Raw genomic sequence first — 21,268 nt, 5'->3', positions numbered from 1 at the left:
ACTTTATTTTTATGGCTGAATAATATACCATTGTATAGCTATCCTACATATTGTATGCCCATTCACCAATTGGTGGAAATTTGAGTTGCTTCTAGTTTTGGACTATTATGAATAATGTTGCTGTGAGCATTTGTGTACAAGGTGTTTTCTGTGGACATATGTTTTCAACTCTTTTTGCTACATACTAGAGGTCAAATTGCTTGGTCATGTGATAACATTATACTGTATTAACATTTTGAGTAACTGCAAATTTGTTTTCCACAGCAGATACACCATTTTACATTCCTATTACCAATGTATAAAGTTGCCAATCTCTCCACATCCTTGCACATACTTTTATTTTCCTTTTTAAAAAAATAGCCATCTAGTTGGTATGAAGTATCACATTGAGGTCTTTATTTGCATTTCCTTAATGACTAATGATAATGATTATCTTTTCATGTGTTTATTGACTATTAATATAACTTCCTTAGAGAAATGTCTACTCAAATCTTTTGCACATTTTAAGATTAGGTGATCTTTTAAGTCTTGAGTTATGACTTCTTTATATATTCTGAATACAAAACCCCTAACAATTATATGATTTACAAATATTTTTCCTCATTCTGTAGATTGTCTTGTCATTTTCTTGATAGTGTCTTTTGAAGCACAAAAGTTTTAAATTTTAAATAGTCCAATCAATCTTTTGTCTTTTTTTTGTTGCTGTGCTTTTGGTGTCATATCTAAGTAACTATTGTATTTGGTTGTTTATTTGTTTTATTTCATTTTGTTATTTTTTTTTTTTGTTATTTTTTTTTGGTGTGAATTCCTTAGGATTTTATATACAAAATTATATAATCTTAAAATAGAAACACTTTATTTCTTTTTCAATGTGGATGCCTTTTACTTTTTTTATTTGATTTATCATCTTGGCTAGAACCTCCAGTACAATCCTATATAATAAAGGCCTAATATGCAAATTGACCGAATGGCAGAATGACTGGTCGCTATGATGAGCACTGACCACCAGTGGGCAGACGCTCAATGCAGGAGCTGCCCCCAGCCAGCAGGTCCTATACCAGCCAAGGTGGGTGTGAGCAGGGGGCCCCCCAATCACCCTGGTGGTCACCCCACAGAGGGAGGCGACTGGCAGTGGTGGCGGGGGCTGGGGCCGGCGAGCAGGTGGCACCAGGCCGGCCAATGCAGGTGCCAGTGCCTCCCCCCCCCCCAATTGCCCAACAGATCGGCCCTGATTGCCGGCCAGGCCTAGGGACCCTACCCATGCATGAAAATCATGCACCAGGCCTCTAGTGTTTAATAAAAGTCATGAGAGTGAAAATTCTTTTTTTTTTTTTTTTAAATTTCTTTATTGATTAAGGTGTCACATATTTGTCCTCATCCCCCCATTCCCATCCCACACCCCTCCCCTTGGATGCCCCAACCCTCTGTTGAACTTAAGCATTGGTTAGGCTCATATGCATGCACACAATACCTTTGGTTGATCTCTCCCCCCTCCCCCCACCCTCCCCTATCCTCCCTCTGAGGCCCGATAGTCCGATCGATGCCTCCTTGTTTCTGGTTCTGTTCTTGTTCATCAGTCTATGTTGTTCATCATTTCCCCTAGATGAGCGAAATCATGTGTCACTAGAGATATACTTATAAGAATTGAATGTGCGACGAGCAATAATAGTTATGCTGACAGGCAAATGAATCAGTCTGTAGTGAGTTTCTTTCTGGACCAACAGTTCTCTTGAGACCCAATATCAATGTCCACCAGTTCGCTATGAGTACATGTCGGCACTGACCCCTCAGCTCTGGATGGTGGACAAATGGTGGTAATGCAGGTCCGACTCCCTCTGGTTTGGTCTCGGCCGGACCCAGGGGCACTGATTCACCCGGATCCAGGGGCCCACGGCCTCACCCGGACCCGGGGCCAGGCTCACCCGGATCCAGGGGCCCGCGGCCTCGCCCGGACCCGGGACCCAGGCTCACCCGGATCCAGGGGCCCGCGGCCTCGCCCGGACCCGGGACCCAGGCTCACCCGGATCCAGGGGCCCGCGGCCTCGCCCGGACCCGGGACCCAGGCTCACCCGGATCCAGGGGCCCGCGGCCTCGCCCGGACCCGGGACCCAGGCTCACCCGGATCCAGGGGCCCGCGGCCTCGCCCGGACCCGGGACCCAGGCTCACCCGGATCCAGGGGCCCGCGGCCTCGCCCGGACCCGGGACCCAGGCTCACCCGGATCCAGGGGCCCGCGGCCTCGCCCGGACCCGGGACGAAAATTCTTATCTTGTTTATCTTAGAGGAAAAACTTTCAATTTTTCATCATTAAGTATGATGTTAACTGTGGAGTTTTAATTGATTTCTTTATCATTTTGAGCTTAACTTATTTTTTTGAAGGATATTTTTGCTGTATATAACGTTTAAGTTGGCTTTTAAGTATGTATTTATCTTTAATTATTTAAAAAAACTTTTCTATGATGTATCTAGATGTGACTTTATTTTTATTTTTCCTTTTGGGATTTTGTAGAACTTCTTGAATCTGTGGCTTAATGTCTTTTTCTAGTTTTGAAAAATACTTAACTTGTTTTCTATGATTGCTTCTGAGTAGTTCTTTCTCAATTCCAAATACATGTATTTTAGACCTTTTCACAATGTCTGATATGCCCCTTTTGCTCTTTCTGTATTTAAAAATATTTTTTCTCTGCATATTTCAATCTTGGCATTTTCTATTGACTGATCTTCTAGTTCACCAATCCTCTCTTCTAATGTTTCTCATCTGTTGCAAATCCATCAACTCAGTTTTTATCAATTTCAATTATTGTATTTCTTATTTCTAGGGTTTCTGATTTTAAATAAATTAATATTTCTGATGGAATTCTTGAACATACTAATCATAGCTATTTTAAATCGTGTCTGATAATGCCATTTTCTGAACCACCTATGTGCGTTTCCATTGCCTCTTTTCCTCTTGGTTTTTGGTCATTTGATATTGTTTCTTGGTTTTCCTCATCAACTTAAGGGAATGCTGAACATTTTGTATGAAAAATATAAAGGCTTTGGATAAATCTAACTTTTTCCAGATAGGTTTTCATTTTCTTCTAGTAGACATATAGCATATAGGCAGATCCCCTTGATGCTGTCAAGGCTAAATTATTTCTGATTTTTTTTCTTACTCTTAAGGCATAACCTTTTCTGAATAACTGGGTACTTACCAGGGCCCATCTTTCTTGCTAGGCCTTGAACTTCAATTCCTCCCTCAGCATTGTGAAATTGCCAAAATCTCTTCTTAGCTTTTTGGCCTGTTACCAAATGCTCTCTGCTAGGTTTCTTGGTATGCAACTCATTAGCAATGACTTGGCGAATTATTTGAGAGGAAATTGCACACAGAATTTCAATGCATTCCCTCCACTTTGACACCCTGTCCTCTCAAGTACTGTCTACCTTGGTTGCTCTCTCATGCCTTCTCACAGTATTTTTCCTGCTTAGTAGTTGTTCTCAGTAGGGGAATGAGTCTGATACCAGCTACTCCCTTGTAGCCAGAAATGAAAGTCCCCCTCCACATTTTATTTGACAAACTTAAGATTCACTTACATTTAAAAAGCTATGAAATAGTTTGGACATACAGAAAGGTCTGAAGAATAATATAGTAATCAACATGCATGGGAACTTCACTCAGTTTTACCAAAGTGTTGAGACCCCCGAAGACCCCTTTTCATCACATCCCCTCCTTTTCTACACTATTTGAAGTTTGATGTTTATCATCCGCTTGGGCACCTCTGTGCTTTCCGGACACATGTAAGTTCACCTAAACAACATATGGAGCAGTTTTTCCTGGTGCTGAGTGTGACACGGATGGTGTTCTTTTCTAACTTGTTTTCATTTCGCATTTTGTTTGTGAGAGTCATTTGTTTTGTGGTGTAAAGCTATGATTCAGTTTCACATTGAGCAATTCTACCACTATTTACTTTTCCATTCTCTTGCTGTTGGATATTTAGGTTGTTTCCAGTCTTCGTTATTGAAATCAATGCTGCTATAAACATTTCTGCGTATGTTTAAAACTCTGTGGCAGAGTTTCTTTTGTAATGTACATGGGGGTGAAATTGCCGGGTCTCACGGCAAGTGCTTGCTCGTGTTAATGAGATCATGCAAACTATTTTCCAGACCAATTGTATTAATTTACATTTCCGATAACGGTGAACGAGAGTTCCCATTACACCATGTCTTCAGCCACTTGGGGTGTCGTCAGACTTTAGGTTTTGCCAATTGATAAGATTAAAATGGCATATGCCATTGTGCTTTTTATTTGCATTTCTCTGTTGCCTGGGAAGGTAAGCACTTTATATTCTCCACAGCACCTACTTTTCTACCCCCAAGCTCCTCTACTTCCTCAGAATCTTCTGAAATCTGGCCAACTTTTAAGATGCATTACCACAAGCCCAGAAACCACTTCTCGGCACTGGAGCCTGGTGCATAAGCGCCTGTCCGGGGCTCCGTGCCATCCAGGACTGTGCCGGCGTGCTTTACCTGCAATGATGCATTTAGTGCTTGCAACAAACTTGTAGCCAAGAGTCATGACCCCATTTTATAGATGAGAAAACAGAGAACCAGAAGGGTCAGGAACTTGCCCAAGCACACCCAGTTGGGACCTGGCAGGCTCCAAGCCAGGTGCTCCTCACTCCTCTGCAGCAGACGCACAGGTAGGTGCTGCCGCAGGGCCCCTCAGCAGGCAGTCTCGTAGGGCACCCTCTGTCCTTCGCTGAGGAAGCACACCTGTGGTCTGGTGAGCATCTGGGAAGTAAGTTGCTGTTGCCCTCAGGAGCCCGAGTGAGAAGTCCCATAGATAGGAGGATTTGGGGCAGGGAGCACAGTGGGATGCGGGGGAGTTCCCACTCGGTTGGGTGGGAACACGAGGAGAAGACTTCATCGGTCATGGCTGGTGTTTCTCAGGAGTGAGCGGCTTGTTTTAGCTGGTGGTAAACATCCCCAGGCTCCTCTGCAAGAGTTAGACCCTTTGCAACCTCCTTTCAATCCGCTGGTGGTGGAGGGCGTGAGCAGTTTGGTGCCGGTATGTTTGAAACACCTCTCTGACTCTCTTCCACCCCCCTTCAAACAAAGGCAAACAAAATCTCAGGTCCTGGGTCTTAAGCAGGGGTCGTATCTTCCTAAAATTCAACTGCTGTCTTTTGTTTTCCTTGTATTTAGTTTTTATATGTCACTGTATTTGGTTTTATGGTAAGTTGACTGTTTTGTTTAGGAAACACTTAGATAACATCTACTATATGCCACGGTCTGTTCCAAATGCTTTACAAACATTGACTAATTTAATGTAAAGGACCTTATGATGCAAGTACTGCTATTACTATTTCCATTTCACCCTGAGGACTCTGAGGCCCAGGAAGTAAACTTCTCAAGGCTACACAGCCTGCAAACGGCCGGCCGTGCTGGGATTTGAACTGAGGCACGGCCCCATGTCTGTGTTTTAACTACTGAGGTACACACTGCCTCTCCGTTTTGTGCTAATTACCTGTCAATGGTAGTGACAATTGCCTCTTCCTTTAAGACGTGTTTATTGGGGTGGAAACAGGAGGTAAAATAAAGGTAAATGGCAGATAGAAAAACAGCACGGTGGAAACCTTGACTGCAGTGAGAGGTAGGAGTTCTGGAACATTTCAAGGTGGCTTCATGGATGCAGGGATAAAGCAGGCGGGCCATGAAGAATGAGTCTAGAGTGATGAGAGGGAAAAGGGTGTTCAAGGAGAAGACAGCATGAGAATTTGCCTCATGCAAAGGCAGAGAGGCATGATGGGCCTGGGGTGCCAGGAGGATTCTGGGTAGTTCAGATCAGTGGGACAGTCATAGCAGGAGTCCAGCACCCTCGTATAGTCGCTTACAGTCACAGAGCACGGCCACGTCAGCTTTCCCACGGACTCCCCTTCACGGCCAGGTGCAGTGGGCATTGTTGTCCCCATTTCAGAGATGGTAACCGAGGACAGAGAGTGAAGGACCAGAGAAACTCCAAGATCCTCTGGCTTCAAATTCTGGGCCCTTTACTCTATTCCACCGTATCAGGTTTCTTTGGTGGCAAGCAACAGAAGCACAATTCAACATGGTTGAGCAAAATGGTTTTTATGCCCCCTTGGCTTATGTAAATGAAAAGTCCAGGCATGGACTTCACGTACAGCTGGACCCAGGTCCTCAAATGAAGCCACGGGGACTCTAGTCCATATTTCTCAGTACCCATCATTTCCATGCAACCTTTCTGTAATAGGTGACAGAGATGGGTACCAGCTTCCAGTGGGCACCCCTAAAGTCCCTCTCAATTAGAGTTCTAGAGAAAATTCCCAGGACGGCTCACTGGCATGCCTGGGCTGCTGTCCTTTCTGGCCCGGTCCCAGTGGCCCGGCCTGGGTCAGGTGCCCACCGTATGGAGTCCCAGCCCGTTTGAGGAGCGCCTCATAAGAGGGGCAGAGACGCCAGGCAGACAGAGCAGCAGCTCCCCTCCATCCCCAGGGCCCGTGTGTCCTTTGGTGAAGAACTGAGGAGTGTTGGCTGAGGGGACCCTTGGATCTGGGTGAAGGGATTTGTGCTTTATCCTGCAGTCAAGGCAGAGCCGCTGGGGACAGACGGTACAGAGCTATGCAGGCCCTTGTGCTGGGCTGGGGCCAAGGTGTGGGCACGCTAGTGAGGTGCAGATCTGGCTCCATCTCCTGTGGTGGGAGGCCCAATCCTCCAGGTGTGGTAACAGGACTCCTGCTGGGCTTGGGGCCAGATCAGTGTTCTTCAAAGCAGCTTTACAAGGGTTTCCCTGCAACATCATCTTTAAAAAACAACAACAGCCGAAACTGGTTTGGCTCAGTGGATAGAGCGTTGGCCTGCGGACTGAAAGGTCCCAGGTTCGATTCCGGTCAGGGGCATGTACGTTGGTTGTGGGCACATCCCCAGTAGGGGGTGTGCAAGAGGCAGCTGATTGATGTTTCTAACTCTCTATCCCTCTCTCTTCCTCTCTGTAAAAAATCAATAAAATATATTAAAAACAACAACAACCCACATATTTTTATAGGAAGAGAGAGACAGAAACATCGATGAGAGAGAAACATCAATCAGCTGCCTCCTGCACGCCCCGTACTGGGTATTGAGTCTGAAACCTGGGCATGTGTCCTGACCAGGAATTGAACCAGCGACCTCCTGGTGCATGGGCCAATGCTCAACCACTGAGCTACACCGCCGGGCTACCGTATTTTAATAGCAACGCTATTCATTTTAAAGTGTGTTGGGGGAAAATACACAACTATGGAGGTTATTGCTTAGGATGAGGTTGGAATTAATTTTGAATTAATTAATATAATAACTTCATTTATAGAAAACATTAAATAAACAAATGATCTGCAAATATGACCAACATTTTGAAAGTGAGAAATTTGGGGAGGTCTTGGCTAGATCCTTCCGGAATTCCTTCGTTTCTGAAGCTCTAGATTCTGTATCAGTCACGGCTGTTTGTTACTGAGTGTGTGGGTGTCAGGGCCATGCTCGGGGTTTTCCGAATTCTCACAAGAATCCTGGGAGTGGGCTTTACTGTTTGCTACAAGGCTCAGAGAGGGGAAGTGACTGGCCCAGAGCCACACAGCTGGTAATCCGACCCTCTCTGTGCCCTTCGCTGCTGACTACCTGGTGACTTGGAAGGGAGTTCAGAGCGAGCTCTTGATGGGGCCAGGGTAGGATCTTGGGAACCCAGGTGGGGTGGGGGGGCGGTCCCCGCTGTGGGCTCAGGGATGGTCTGGAAGGAGCCAGGTGTGTGACTCACTCCCGGCATGGGTCATCCCTGTAGGCTCCAGTTCCAGCCACTCCCCTGTCCGTGGGGGTGGTCTGGGTGGGGATCCTGGCCTGGCAGACGGGCCCACTGGCCTCTGGCTGGCACCTCCCCAAGCAGACACAGAACTGGGGATGCAATGGGCCAAGCACCAGCTAGAGGCTGGCATTGCCAGCCCGGTGGGTTGTTCCTCTGCCAAGGGCACCAGAGTCCACTCTTCCTGGATAGGCTTGCTGTCCTCCAAAAAGGCCTCTTCTCCATCTCACCTGGACCAGGGCGTCCAGGTCCCCGTTGGCTGGCGGCGTCTGGGTTTCCAGGGCGCTGCCTCGTGGGCTAACCCGGGCTTTGGATTGAGTCAAGGCTCACGGGACGAACCTTACCTTCGGTCCCCAGTAGGGGTCTTCTTTGTGGGTGAATCTTAGGTTTGTTGTTTACTAAGGAGACAATTTATAAGGCTAACGTCAACAGGAGTGTCTTATGGGAGGGAGCACTCAGGATTGCTGCTCATTAAATATCACTTTCCAAGCCAGTGTCCCCTCCCCGCTCCTTCGTCCTTAGCTGCGTGAATGCCCACATTTAATCCCACACACAGCGTAGACTAAGTGTGTGTGGGAGAGCAGCGAGCCCCGCCCTCTTTGAACTCACCTGTCATTTGGGACTGTGTAAGGGGGGCAGGAAGAAGGTGGGAGAAGTGGGAGGGGGATCCACGGGGAGCTGTTTCTAAGGGGCAGGGATTCTTGAGAGTGTCCTCGGGCTCCTCAAAATCTCGTTTTTCTGAGGCACATTCAGGAAACTGAGGCAAGTCTTCCAAGGGAGGGATGGGGTCAGAGGGAGGCTCTCCCCAGGCTGGGGCCCACCGTCTGCTGTGCGTCTCTTGCAGGCCCCGGAGTCAGCATGCCGCGTGGCTGGGCCGCCCCTCTGCTCCTGCTGGTGCTCCAGGGCGGTGAGTAGCTGGCCCGCCTCTGCAGCGGGACGGCAGGCGGGCGGGCCTGTGGGCTCCGGGTCAGGTCCATGGCACGTGTCCACTCGAGGCGGACACAGGTGGAGCAGCCAGCTCTCCACGAACCAGAATTCACCCACCCAGAGCGCTTCATTAGCCAAGGTCGGGCAGCCCGGCCCCAGCTTGGGTCTTTGAGGCTCACTGGGGCGCTGGGAGACCGCATCCTGCATTCCCGTGGCCCTGCCGTGGCTCCAGCCCCCGCTCCCCGTGAGGAAGTCCTGCCTCTGTTCCCACCTCAGCTTCTCCTAGGAGAAGTTCTTCAACCATCACCGGGCTGCCCTCAGGCGCTGATGCTCCCCGTGGGAAGAGGGGGTGGGCACCAAAGTAGCCAGAACTGCCAAGGCTCTGGAGAAGCTACCGGGTGGTGGTGGTGGTGGGGGGGGGGGGCGCAGGGCGGGGATGTCAGACACGGAGCTGGGGAAGGCCAGGAGTTAGACACGGGGCATGGCCAGGGCTGAGAGATCCGGGGGCAGGGAGCCCTCCGCAGCCACTCGCTGACCATCAGCATTCCTCTCCGGTTTTTACTTAAAGACCCAGAGCCTCGAATAGCTCCTTCAGCAAACAGGTGTCAGGCTCCTGTCCTGGGCCTTGCTGAGTGGCCGCACTCTGCCCTGGCTCTCACAGGCCTTTGGGGTACCTGCCACAGCACCACCTGTGGGCACCAGTAGCAAGCCCCGCTGTGCATGGGTGCCGAGCACCGTCTCAGCCCATGCTCCTGACAGCCCACCAGGGCCATGCCGAGCGCCGCCCAGTTCTCAGTTGGGAAAACTGGCTCCGAGAGGGTCAGGGACAGGTCACGGCCACAGACGGGTGGCGGCAGCCTTGGGGTCAGGTCACAGGTCTGCAGATCCCCGTGGTCACCTGGCTTTGCTGCTTTCCTTGATAATAGCACATGCTCACCTCCACGCCCTCCAGGGGCCATGTCCCCCGTTTACAGGTGGCAGCCCTAGCAGGCCAGGCACAGTCCCGAGGCTTCCGGCCCAGGGGCAGGGCCAACCAGGTGGCTGGGCTTTTTACTCCCTCTGGTCCCTGATGTCACCTCCATCCAAAAGCAGTCCTCGTCCTCCACAAAGTGCCCGGGACCGGGCCTGCCTCCTCCCGGAGGGGAGCAGAGAGCAGGAGTCATTCCCAGCCCCGGCCCGTGGGAGGCCTCTGAGGCCACGCCGGGGAGACAGTGTTCTGTCCATTAGCAGCGCCTGCCCGCGTGTGGGGGGAGGGAGGACTCCAGGACTTTTCGGGCTCGGAGCCCCGCTCCTGACCTGGGTCTTCATTGTCAGGGGAAAGTAAGGAAAGGCCATTGAAAATGAACCCACGTGAGCAGGGGAACACGTTTCTGGTAAACGGTGGGAGGGAGCGGGAAAGAGCAGCATGGGCACTTGATCTTCTAAAACAAAACTAAGACTTACTACGTTTATTTTGTTGAATATCGAACACAGTTTAGATCATGACCCACTTAGTCAATTCCGTCTCATTAGGAGTGTCTTGTCCCCATCGCTGGCCTTGAAACTCTGGGGGCTCAGACAAGGAATCTTAGGGGACAAGGACCTCCTGCCTCAGTCCCACATCTTAGTGGTCCCTGACTCGCCATGTTCATCCTGGCCCTGGGGCCCCACCTCCACTCATCCTCCAGCCCTGGACCGGCAGGGGGCGGGGGGAGGGGGGCGGCGAGGAGCTCTGCAGCCCCTCCCAGCCCCTACCAAGGCCTCTCTCTCCCTCGCCCTGCAGCCTGGGGTTGCTCAGACCTTGTCTGCTACACCGATTACTTCCGGACGGTCACCTGCTTCCTGGAGACGTGGGCCCTCCACCCCAGCATGCTCACCCTCACCTGGTAAGTGGCTGGGCCTCACCGCCCTAGGAGTGCTCCTCAGGGGAGCATGGTCCCAGGACAGGACCACAGGAGACCAGGAGCTGAGTTGGACCTACTGTGTGCCAGGCAGGTAGTTTAGCAATAACAACAAGGGCTGCCACTTCCTGGGGGCTCACTCAGCAACTTCACCCACAGCATTTGGTTTCACCCCAAGAAAGACGGTGAGATGGGAATCACTGTGCCCATCTTGCAGGCGACCACCCAGGGCTCCTGGGACCTGTCCAGAGAGTGATTGAGAGGCGCAGGGCAGCTCTGCCCAGCTCTAAGGCCATTCTCTGTCACTCACACAGGCCTGATGATGACTTTGAGACGCCGAGGTGACCGGACTCCCACACGGTGTTTTTGAGCACTTAGTACATGCCAGGCAGCCCGCCATGTGCTTCGCATGAATGGCCACCCCCAGTCCTCACCATTCTGACTCTCATTTTACAAGCGAGGGCACTGAAGTTCAGGGAGGTTATGCAACTTGCCCTAGGTCACACAGCCAGTGAATGGCGGACCTGGTTTCAAACACAGGCAGCCTGACTCCAAGCTCCATGGATCCGTATAAGTCCATACTGTTAAAGAAAAAAATCATTCATGACACTTGTTCAAGGACGGTGGGGCAGACTTTATTTAAGACCACCGTGACAGGCGTAGGGGCCACTGCACAGGGTTTTGCTGATTGGGCTCAACTCGGAACACAACGAGGAAAAGTTGGGTTTATAGCCAAGGAGCAGGGAGGGGTCAGTGCATGGAAACCACTAGGAGGAAACATCAGGGGTCAGAGGGCTCCGGGCTAAACCGACCTAACAGGGCTCTTGCTGAGGTAGCCCGGGGGGACCAGTTCCACCTGGGGCTGGTGGAGGAGGAGGAACCCACTTTGGTATTGAGGGTGGGGATTCGGGCTGGACTGACTGAGCAGGAGTCTCGCTCAAAGTAGACGATGCAGAGACAGACACGGGAACCCAAAAGTCAGGGCCACGTTGAGGAGAGTTCAGAGGAGCCTGCGCGGAGTGTGGTCACGGAGAGACTTTGCCATCATCCACTCACTCATCCGTCCACACAGAACACTTTGATTCCGCTCCTGCCTGACGCGTGCCGGCACCTGTGACTCAGCAGAGGCCCAGCCGTGAGGTCCCAGGTGTCCTGGAGCTGACACGACGGCGGGAGTGGCTGGCGAGACAGATACACACACAGCAGCCAGCAGGATGCTTTCTGAGTACAATGAGTGCTGTCAAGAACAGGAAGCTGGACCGCGGGGTAGAGCAAGTGACGTGGGGGAGGGCCAGTCAGGCAGGCCTCTGTGGGTGAGGAGGAGGCAGCGGTGAGCGGGGCAAGGGCCTTCCAGGCCGAGGGCACTGCATGTGCCAGGGCCCAGGCGTGGAGAGCTGGAGCGTTGGAGGCATAGTGAGGAGGTTGGTGTGCCCAGAGGGCGCTGAGCCAGCGTGAGGGGGAACAGCAAATACAGGAGGCGAGGGGTTGGCAGGGCCGGGCTCTGTGGTGTGGGCGGTGAGAAGCCACTGCGGAGTGTTAGGCAGGGGAGTGACAGGGAGCTTTTAAAGGCCCCCCTGGCTGCTGTGCAAATGAAAGAGATCGCAGGGAGGCCGGGCAAGGCGAGGACCCCACCAGGCAGCCAGCGCAGTGTCCAGGCTGGAGGCTTGGAGAGCACTGATTCAGGAGACATTTCTATTCCAGCCAACATTTAGCAACATTCTGAACCCACACATCCGTACTGGCCCTGGAGGGCGGTCATGTTCAGGGCCTGAATTTGTAGGGGGGGGGGGGGGTTAGCTGGTGAACTTCTATACATCCTTCAAAACCCATTGTTTCTGCCCAGTGGGAGTTAAAAAGCCAGCACATTTCCCCCAACCCCATATTAACTACCTCCCTGGAAGTTCATCAGAGCCGGATGGAGCTCCGTGTGGCTCTTGGTTCGGTGTTCGGTGGAGTTTGGAGGGAAGGAGAGTGGGAAGGAGGCTTGGAATGCTCAGCGCCCTTCCTATAGGACAGTGATCCAGGTGATGGACCGGACAGGGACAGAGTTAGAAGACATTCAGGCAAGAATGGCCCCGTTTCTGAAGTTGAGAGCTGCTGCTCTAAGTGATCTAGTGAGTTCTGGTCTCTTGAAGGCGTGCATGCCCGGAGCCCGGGCTAATCCACCAGGGATGCTCCAGGGGAGGGTTTGCCTTCCCCGGGGAAGGGTCGGTTGGACTAGGTGAGCTCCAGCCCCACCTCCAGCCCCTCCCGTGCACTGAGCCCCGCCGGCCACTAGCCGTGACTGGCTGCTCTGTCCTTGAAGGGAAGACCCCTACGGAGAATTGGAGGATGAGGTCACCTCTTGCAGCCTGCACCCGTCCACGCACAATGCCACTCACGCAAAATACACGTGCCACATGGATGTGTCCCGCTTCATGGCCGACGACATTTTCAGTGTCAACATGACAGACCAGTCTGGCAACCGCTCCCAGGAGTGTGGCAGCTTTGTCCTGGCCGAGAGCAGTGAGTACTCCTTGGAGGAGAACCCAGGAGGGGTTGGGCCCCACGCTCCCTGGGCCGGCTCCCCCGGCCCCCGCAAACTGGCCTGTCCTCCGCCCTGCCTCTCGTTGGCGTTCGGCCCTGTCGGTGCGGTGTTTGCCAGGCGTGGGGTGGCAGCTGGGCCTGGCCTGGCCCACAGACAGGCAGCCGGGGTGTGAAGGAGCTGCCGGGACCAGGGCCTGGGGCTGCAGCTCTGGTTCAGCCCCGGTGACCTTGCACTATAGAACGAGAGCCCTTTTAGCTCTGACCTCTGGGATTCTCTCCCATTATGAGGCAAGTGGGGGACACTGAGTCACAAGAGAAAATCCCCCAAGTTTTCTCCCGTCATTAGCTCCAGGGGGTAGGGAGGAGGCCGGGACAGAAGGGACCTGGCTGGTGGAAGCAGCCATCTTTGTGGGGCCAGAGCCAGGGCGGGGCAGCGAAGGGCCGGAGGCAGCGTTAGTGTGATGTGTACGCGAAGTGGGGTGTCCAGCTAGGGAGTGAGAAGCCTGTCCCCAGAGGCATGAAAAACGAACTGCCAAGGGAATCCTGCCCTCAGGAGGGCGCAGGCCCTGAGGTTGGGCAGTTCCTGCCTCCAGGTCCCAGTGGAGGGCCGAGGGGATAAGCAGGTGTCTGTCATTCGCACTCTGGTGGTCCAGGTCTGTACCACTTTGCTGAGTGTGTGCCACACCACAGAGCATGTGAGCAAAACTTCACACACCCAGACACACCCAGACTTTCACACACACACACACACACATGGACACACACACAGACACACCCAGACTTTCTCACACAGACACACACACACACACACACGGACACACACATGGACACACACATGGACACACACACAGACACACCCAGACTTTCTCACACAGACAGACACACACACACGGATATACACATGGACACACACACACACACACACAGACACACACATGGACACACAGACACACCCAGACTTTCTCACACAGACACACACACACACACACACGGACACACACATGGACACACACACACACACACACACACACGGACACACACATGGACACACAGACACACCCAGACTTTCTCACACAGACACACACATGGACACACACACACATGGACACACATGGACACACACATGGACACACACACAGACACACCCAGACTTTCTCTCACACACACACACACACACACACACACAGACACACCCAGACTTTCTCACACAGACACACACACACACACACACACACACACACGGACACACACATGGACACACACACACAGACACACCCAGACTTTCTCACACAGACAGACACACACACGGATATACACATGGACACACACATGGACACACACACACACACCCAGACTTTCTCACACAGACACACACATGGACACACACGGACACACATACACACACACATACACACGGACACACACATGGACACACTCACACTCATAAACCCCCTCAACCCCTGGCCTAGACAGCACAGACACAGAGGCCCACATTCTCATGTTTATGCACACACATGCACACCCATGCACACGTCTACACACGTGCACACTCACTCAGCCATTCAGATCCAGGTGTGGTGGTTTACCCAGCAGGGGTCCCCTCCTATCTCCCCGAGAGAGCTGGGCAGGCAGAGGAGGGCACAGGCAGGGCTGCCCCCGCACCTGGCATTTCTCCGGCCCTCCCTCCCCCTCCTGCCAGGGTCTGAGGCCAGGCCTGTGCTCAGCGGCGGAGGAGGCAGTACTCTGGCCCTGGGCAGCCTCCCGGCCCCTCTTCCTCCTGGGCCCTGGGCCGTGCCAGCATCTCCCGAGTTCCCCCTTGAATGGGTCCTTTCCAGCCAGCCAGGCCCCAAGGACGCTGACAACCAGGCGCCCGCCGGCCTGGGAGGAGAGAGAAGGGCTGAGGGACTATTCCAGTTCAGAGGGGCCCACGGCGGAGAGAGCAACCCCCACAGAGCGCTCAGCACGGGGGTGAATGTGCGCCTTCGCGCACCGCAGGCCGCGGAGTGGAGTCGGAGGCAGCTTCAGAACTCCTTTGGGACATCTGGATTTAACAGACATTACGTGAGGGCCTACTGTGTGCTGGACTCTCTCTCCGAGTGCAGGCACAGCACTGACCCAGGAGAACTAACCCTCTGCCCCGAGCTAAGATCCCCGAGAGGGGGTGGCAAGCTCGGGGGAGGCGGGGGTGGGCACAGGCCCCGCTTGCTCTACAGGAGCAGCTTGCCCGGCTCCCCTGACGTTACCTCCTTCTCTGCTTAGTTTGGCCCGTGAACTTGCACTCCGTGTGATAGGAACTGATTCCTTTGCCCAGAGAGGAAATGAAGGCACGGGCTGTGGCCTGTCCCGCTCAGGTTGAAAACAGATTTGGGAGGGGCCCCCGGGGTCGCGTGTGTGGTCCAGATCGCCGCTCTTGCCCTTTCCAGGAGGGGTCTGTGAGGTGAGGGCGGGCACACGCACGGGCCACTGAGGGTCGTGCTCTCAGCTGGTAGCTTCCTGCCACAGCAGGACAGACACTCAGCGTCACTAACTGCAGCCGAGTTCTGCAGAGCAGAGTCATCAGCCCCACGCTGGCTGATTCGAGTCTTCGGACTTCCCAGGGCCGATGGGGCTCAAAGCACTGACCCCCTCACTGACAGCAGAACTAGACAACCTGCGGGTGTGGCCAACAGGTAGCTTAGGAAGGTTCTGGGTCAGTAGCTAATGTGAACATCTGAGAGATTTCCTACAATAATCTGGGCTTTCAGGGTTTTCCCGTCCTGGCCACTGGTCTGCATCCCTGCCCGGCCACTGTGCGCTGGGAGGGCTCTTTATAGCTCAGTGCCCACACCTGCTTCACCCGTATCTGTCACCTGCCGCCTGTGAATTTGCAACCCCAAAGCAGCCCATTTTTCAGATGAATAAACTGAGGCCCGGAGACAGGGGAAGCTTCACCCAGCCACCCGGGGCCACTAACCCTGATCACATAAAGGATGGACCACCAGAGCACGTTCAGCGAATACAAATCTCACCCATTTTATCTTCCTGGCTTTTTTCTTTAAGTCAAGCTGTCGCCTCCTTTCAACGTGACTGTGACCTTCTCGGGACATTATAACATCTCCTGGAGCTCCAATTATGATTCGTACCCACTCAAGGGCAAACTGCAGTACGAGCTGCAGTACAGGAAGCGGGGAGACCCCTGGACGCAGGTGAGACTGCAGAGAATGGGGGGCAGGGCGGGGGGGGGGGAGTGCAGCGATCTGGGTGGGGGAGGGGAGTGCCCGGGAGACAGGTGAGCTGGTCATTCACAGCCCAGAATGGACACCCAGGACACACCCAGGATGGAGCCCCCCTTGCACGCACTCATGCTGCCCCTCCCCTTCTCCCTGGGGTAGGAGACCCCTTAAAACCGTCTCCTTCCCGTTCCCGTCTCCTCTCTACCAGCTGCCAGAGGAAGGGGCTGGCGCCTCTGCAGGCCCCACCTCACGTCCAGCGACAGTGGTTGTTTCAGAAGTGGGGATTTGGGACCACCCCACTTCGCTTAGGACGGCTGTAGTTAAGGAGTTCGGGAAGCTTCCATAACCAAAAAGTCCAGGGTCAGAAGGACATTATTTCCAAGGTGAAGGCCCAGGGTGTCCTCTGTCAGGTGAAGGCCCAGGGTGTCCTCTGTCAGGGTGAAGGCCCAGCGTGTCCTCTGTGTAGGTGAAGGCCCAGGGTGTCCTCTGTCAGTTGAAGGCCCAGTGTGTCCTCTGTCAGGTGAAGGCCCAGGGTGTCCTCTGTCAGGTGAAGGCCCAGGGTGTCCTCTGTCAGGTGAAGGCCCAGGGTGTCCTCTGTGTAGGTGAAGGCCCAGGGTGTCCTCTGTCAGTTGAAGGCCCAGGGTGTCCTCTGTGTAGGTGAAGGCCCAGGGTGTCCTCTGTGTAGGTGAAGGCCCAGGGTGTCCTCTGTCAGTTGAAGGCCCAGCATGTCCTCTGTCAGGTGAAGGCCCAGGGTGTCCTCTGTCAGGTGAAGGCCCAGGGTGTCCTCTGTCAGGTGAAGGCCCAGCGTGTCCTCTGTCAGTTGAAGGCCCAGCATGTCCTCTGTCAGGTGAAGGCCCAGGGTGTCCTCTGTCAGGTGAAGGCCCAGGGTGTCCTCTGTCAGGTGAAGGCCCAGCGTGTCCTCTGTCTAGGTGAAGGCTCAGTGTGTCCTCTGTCAGGTGAAGGCCCAGGGTGTCCTCTGTGTAGGTGAAGGCCCAGGGTGTCCTCTGTGTAGGTGAAGGCCCAGCATGTCCTCTGTCAGGTGAAGGCCCAGGGTGTCCTCTGTGTAGGTGAAGGCCCAGGGTGTCCTCTGTCAGGTGAAGGCCCAGCGTGTCCTCTGTCAGTTGAAGGCCCAGGGTGTCCTCTGTCAGGTGAAGGCCCACGGTGTCCTCTGTCAGGTGAAGGCCCAGGGTGTCCTCTGTCAGGTGAAGGCCCAGGGTGTCCTCTGTGTAGGTGAAGGCCCAGGGTGTCCTCTGTCAGTTGAAGGCCCAGGGTGTCCTCTGTGTAGGTGAAGGCCCAGGGTGTCCTCTGTGTAGGTGAAGGCCCAGGGTGTCCTCTGTCAGTTGAAGGCCCAGCATGTCCTCTGTCAGGTGAAGGCCCAGGGTGTCCTCTGTCAGGTGAAGGCCCAGGGTGTCCTCTGTCAGGTGAAGGCCCAGCGTGTCCTCTGTCAGTTGAAGGCCCAGCATGTCCTCTGTCTAGGTGAAGGCCCAGTGTGTCCTCTGTCAGGTGAAGGCCCAGGGTGTCCTCTGTGTAGGTGAAGGCCCAGGGTGTCCTCTGTGTAGGTGAAGGCCCAGCATGTCCTCTGTCAGGTGAAGGCCCAGGGTGTCCTCTGTGTAGGTGAAGGCCCAGAGTGTCCTCTGTCAGGTGAAGGCCCAGCGTGTCCTCTGTCAGTTGAAGGCCCAGGGTGTCCTCTGTCAGGGTGAAGGCCCAGGGTGTCCTCTGTGTAGGTGAAGGCCCAGGGTGTCCTCTGTCAGGTGAAGGCCCAGGGTGTCCTCTGTCAGTTGAAGGCCCAGGGTGTCCTCTGTCTAGGTGAAGGCCCAGCGTGTCCTCTGTCAGTTGAAGGCCCAGCATGTCCTCTGTCAGGTGAAGGCCCAGGGTGTCCTCTGTGTAGGTGAAGGCCCAGGGTGTCCTCTGTCAGTTGAAGGCCCAGCGTGTCCTCTGTCTAGGTGAAGGCCCAGTGTGTCCTCTGTCAGGTGAAGGCCCAGGGTGTCCTCTAGGTGAAGGCCCAGTGTGTCCTCTGTCTAGGTGAAGGCCCAGCATGTCCTCTGTCAGGTGAAGGCCCAGGGTGTCCTCTGTGTAGGTGAAGGCCCAGGGTGTCCTCTGTCAGTTGAAGGCCCAGCGTGTCCTCTGTCAGGGTGAAGGCCCAGGGTGTCCTCTGTCAGGTGAAGGCCCAGCGTGTCCTCTGTCAGTTGAAGGCCCAGGGTGTCCTCTGTCAGTTGAAGGCCCAGGGTGTCCTCTGTGTAGGTGAAGGCCCAGGGTGTCCTCTGTGTAGGTGAAGGCCCAGGGTGTCCTCTGTCAGGTGAAGGCCCAGGAAGGCCCAGGGTGTCCTCTGTCAGTTGAAGGCCCAGGGTGTCCTCTGTCAGGTGAAGGCCCAGCGTGTCCTCTGTCAGTTGAAGGCCCAGGGTGTCCTCTGTCAGGTGAAGGCCCAGGGTGTCCTCTGTCAGTTGAAGGCCCAGGGTGTCCTCTGTCAGGTGAAGGCCCAGGGTGTCCTCTGTCAGGTGAAGGCCCAGCGTGTCCTCTGTCAGGGTGAAGGCCCAGCGTGTCCTCTGTCAGTTGAAGGCCCAGGGTGTCCTCTGTCTAGGTGAAGGCCCAGTGTGTCCTCTGTCAGGGTGAAGGCCCAGCGTGTCCTCTGTCAGTTGAAGGCCCAGGGTGTCCTCTGTCTAGGCGAAGGCCCAGTGTGTCCTCTGTCTAGGTGAAGGCCCAGTGTGTCCTCTGTCAGGTGAAGGCCCAGTGTGTCCTCTGTCAGTTGAAGGCCCAGGGTGTCCTCTGTCAGGTGAAGGCCCAGGGTGTCCTCTGTCAGGTGAAGGCCCAGGGTGTCCTCTGTGTAGGTGAAGGCCCAGGGTGTCCTCTGTCTAGGTGAAGGCCCAGGGTGTCCTCTGTCAGGTGAAGGCCCAGGGTGTCCTCTGTCAGTTGAAGGCCCAGCATGTCCTCTGTCAGGTGAAGGCCCAGGGTGTCCTCTGTCAGGTAAAGGCCCAGGGTGTCCTCTGTCAGGTGAAGGCCCAGGGTGTCCTCTGTCTAGGTGAAGGCCCAGGGTGTCCTCTGTCAGGTGAAGGCCCAGGGTGTCCTCTGTCTAGGTGAAGGCCCAGCGTGTCCTCTGTCTAGGTGAAGGCCCAGCGTGTCCTCTGTCTAGGTGCCAGAGTCCCATGTGGCCACTGCTTAGGAGAGCTCTAGCCTCCTCTACCCTTTAGAATGGTCCCAGTTGGAGGTTTTCATTGTTTGGAATGTCCCCGTGGAAGACTTCCCAAGGTTCCCATGGCTAAGACGCCTGTGGGGAAGCCTTTCAGATGCCCGCTGTCCGGAATGCCCGCTGTCCGGAATGCTGCCAGCTCAGCATTGCCAGGAGTGGCCATCGCTGCTCCTGGGACAGCCCCCATCCCAGCAGGGAGGGTTCCCTGCTGTGGGATCAGAGAGCAGTGAACAAAGCATCTTGACGGGGCGAGGCCGAGACGTGCCCACGGCTCTGCGCTGCCCACGGCTCTGCGCTGCCCACGGCTCTGCGCTGCCCACACTGCGGCGGCCAGAACTCCCGCTGGGGCCTGGCTCTCGGGGAGGGTGCGCAGACCTCAGGAGAGGGCTGGGAGGGGTTCTGCTGGAGGCCGGCCGCCTGCTCGCCCAGACAGCGCATCCTTCCCTGTGCCTGCAGCGTCCGGGGAGAAAGCTGATCTCCGTGGACGTAAGGAGTGTCTCCCTGCTGCCCTTGGAGTTCCACAAAGGCTCCAGCTATGAGCTGCAGGTGCGGGCGGGGCCCCAGCCCAGCTCCTCCTTCCAGGGGGCCTGGAGCGAGTGGAGTGACCCGGTCCTCTTTCACACCCAGCCAGAAGGTAGGTGGGAAGCGGGGTGGACCCCCACTGTTTGTGCCAAGCCTTGTCCTGAGCCCGGAGACGTCCAGCTGAGCACCACAGGTGTAGCCATTTGACAGTTCGGGAGCCCCTGCTTGCCCGGCCTGCGTGGGGGGGGGGGGGGGGTGCCAGGGGCTTCTCCTGGCAGGCTGTGTGTATTCCTATCGGTCTGTGAAGTAAGCATCATTATCCCCATTTTGTAGATGAGCAAACCGAGGCCCAGCAAGATAAAGTCACTTACCCGGGGTGGAGGTGGGAGGGGGATTTGAACCCCCATCCATCTCACTTCAAGGCACCCGAAGCCTTCCCGGCCCCCCCCCTTCCACTCCACCCAGACCCCCTGCCCACCACACCCTCGCCACGTGCCTCTGTAGAGGTGGGTTCCGTGTGACCCAGCATGCGCTTCTTCTCCAGAGCTGAAGGGAGGCTGGCACACGGACCTGCTCTATCTCTTCCTGGTCTTCACGCTCCCCATCCTTGTCTACCTAGGACTGAAGATCCGCCTGCCTTGGAGGTGAGGCCAGGGGCTCAGGGAGGTAGGGGTGGGGTCAGCCTGAGCCACAGCCCCTCTGTGACTCGCCCAGGGCCGGGGACTCACCCGTCATGGACAGTGATCATGACAGTGGTGGTGACAATGACCAGCTCCCGCTTTCCCACGTGCTGGGCACTCACTCAGCCCTCACAGCAGCCCCATGAGCTCGATGCAAGCAATGGCCTCCATTCGACAAATCAGGCCACTGAGACCAGAGTCGGCGAGGACCTTGCCCAATGCACACGGCGATGGAATGAAGGAGGCGGACTCTGAGTCCTGTGCTCTTGTTTTGTTTGTTTGTTTGGTGAATCCTCACTGGAGGATCTTTTTTCCATTGGATTTTTAGAGAGAGTGGAAGGGAGGGAGGCTGGGAGGAAAGGAGAGAGAGAGAGAGAGAGAGAGAGAGAGAGAGAGAGAGAGAGAGAGAGAGAGACATCAATGTGAGAGAGCCACATCCATTGGTTGCTTCCTACACATGCCCCAACAGGGGCTGGGGATCGAACCTGCAACCCAGGTCTGTGGCCTTGACCA

General features: G+C 54.7%; 1 protein-coding gene across 1 annotated transcript in view; it reads left to right on the top strand.

Moving 5' to 3' along the window:
• IL21R (interleukin 21 receptor) overlaps nt 1–21,268 on the top strand; it is a 39,340-nt gene that overhangs the window by 12,967 nt on the left and 5,105 nt on the right. Inside the window, exons 2-7 of the mRNA XM_079800208.1 lie at nt 8,669–8,731; nt 10,514–10,616; nt 12,937–13,136; nt 16,197–16,342; nt 20,010–20,187; nt 20,620–20,719. Of these exons, the coding sequence (XP_079656334.1) occupies nt 8,683–8,731; nt 10,514–10,616; nt 12,937–13,136; nt 16,197–16,342; nt 20,010–20,187; nt 20,620–20,719 (776 nt within the window). The 5' untranslated portion in view covers nt 8,669–8,682. The remainder of the gene's footprint in view (nt 1–8,668; nt 8,732–10,513; nt 10,617–12,936; nt 13,137–16,196; nt 16,343–20,009; nt 20,188–20,619; nt 20,720–21,268) is intronic.

This window comes from Cnephaeus nilssonii (genome assembly GCF_951640355.1).
Source record: "Cnephaeus nilssonii genome assembly, chromosome: 2".
Classification (NCBI taxonomy): Eukaryota; Metazoa; Chordata; class Mammalia; order Chiroptera; family Vespertilionidae; genus Cnephaeus; species Cnephaeus nilssonii.
Note: the sequence above shows the minus strand (reverse complement) of the source record. Positions and strands in the feature narration are given on the sequence as shown.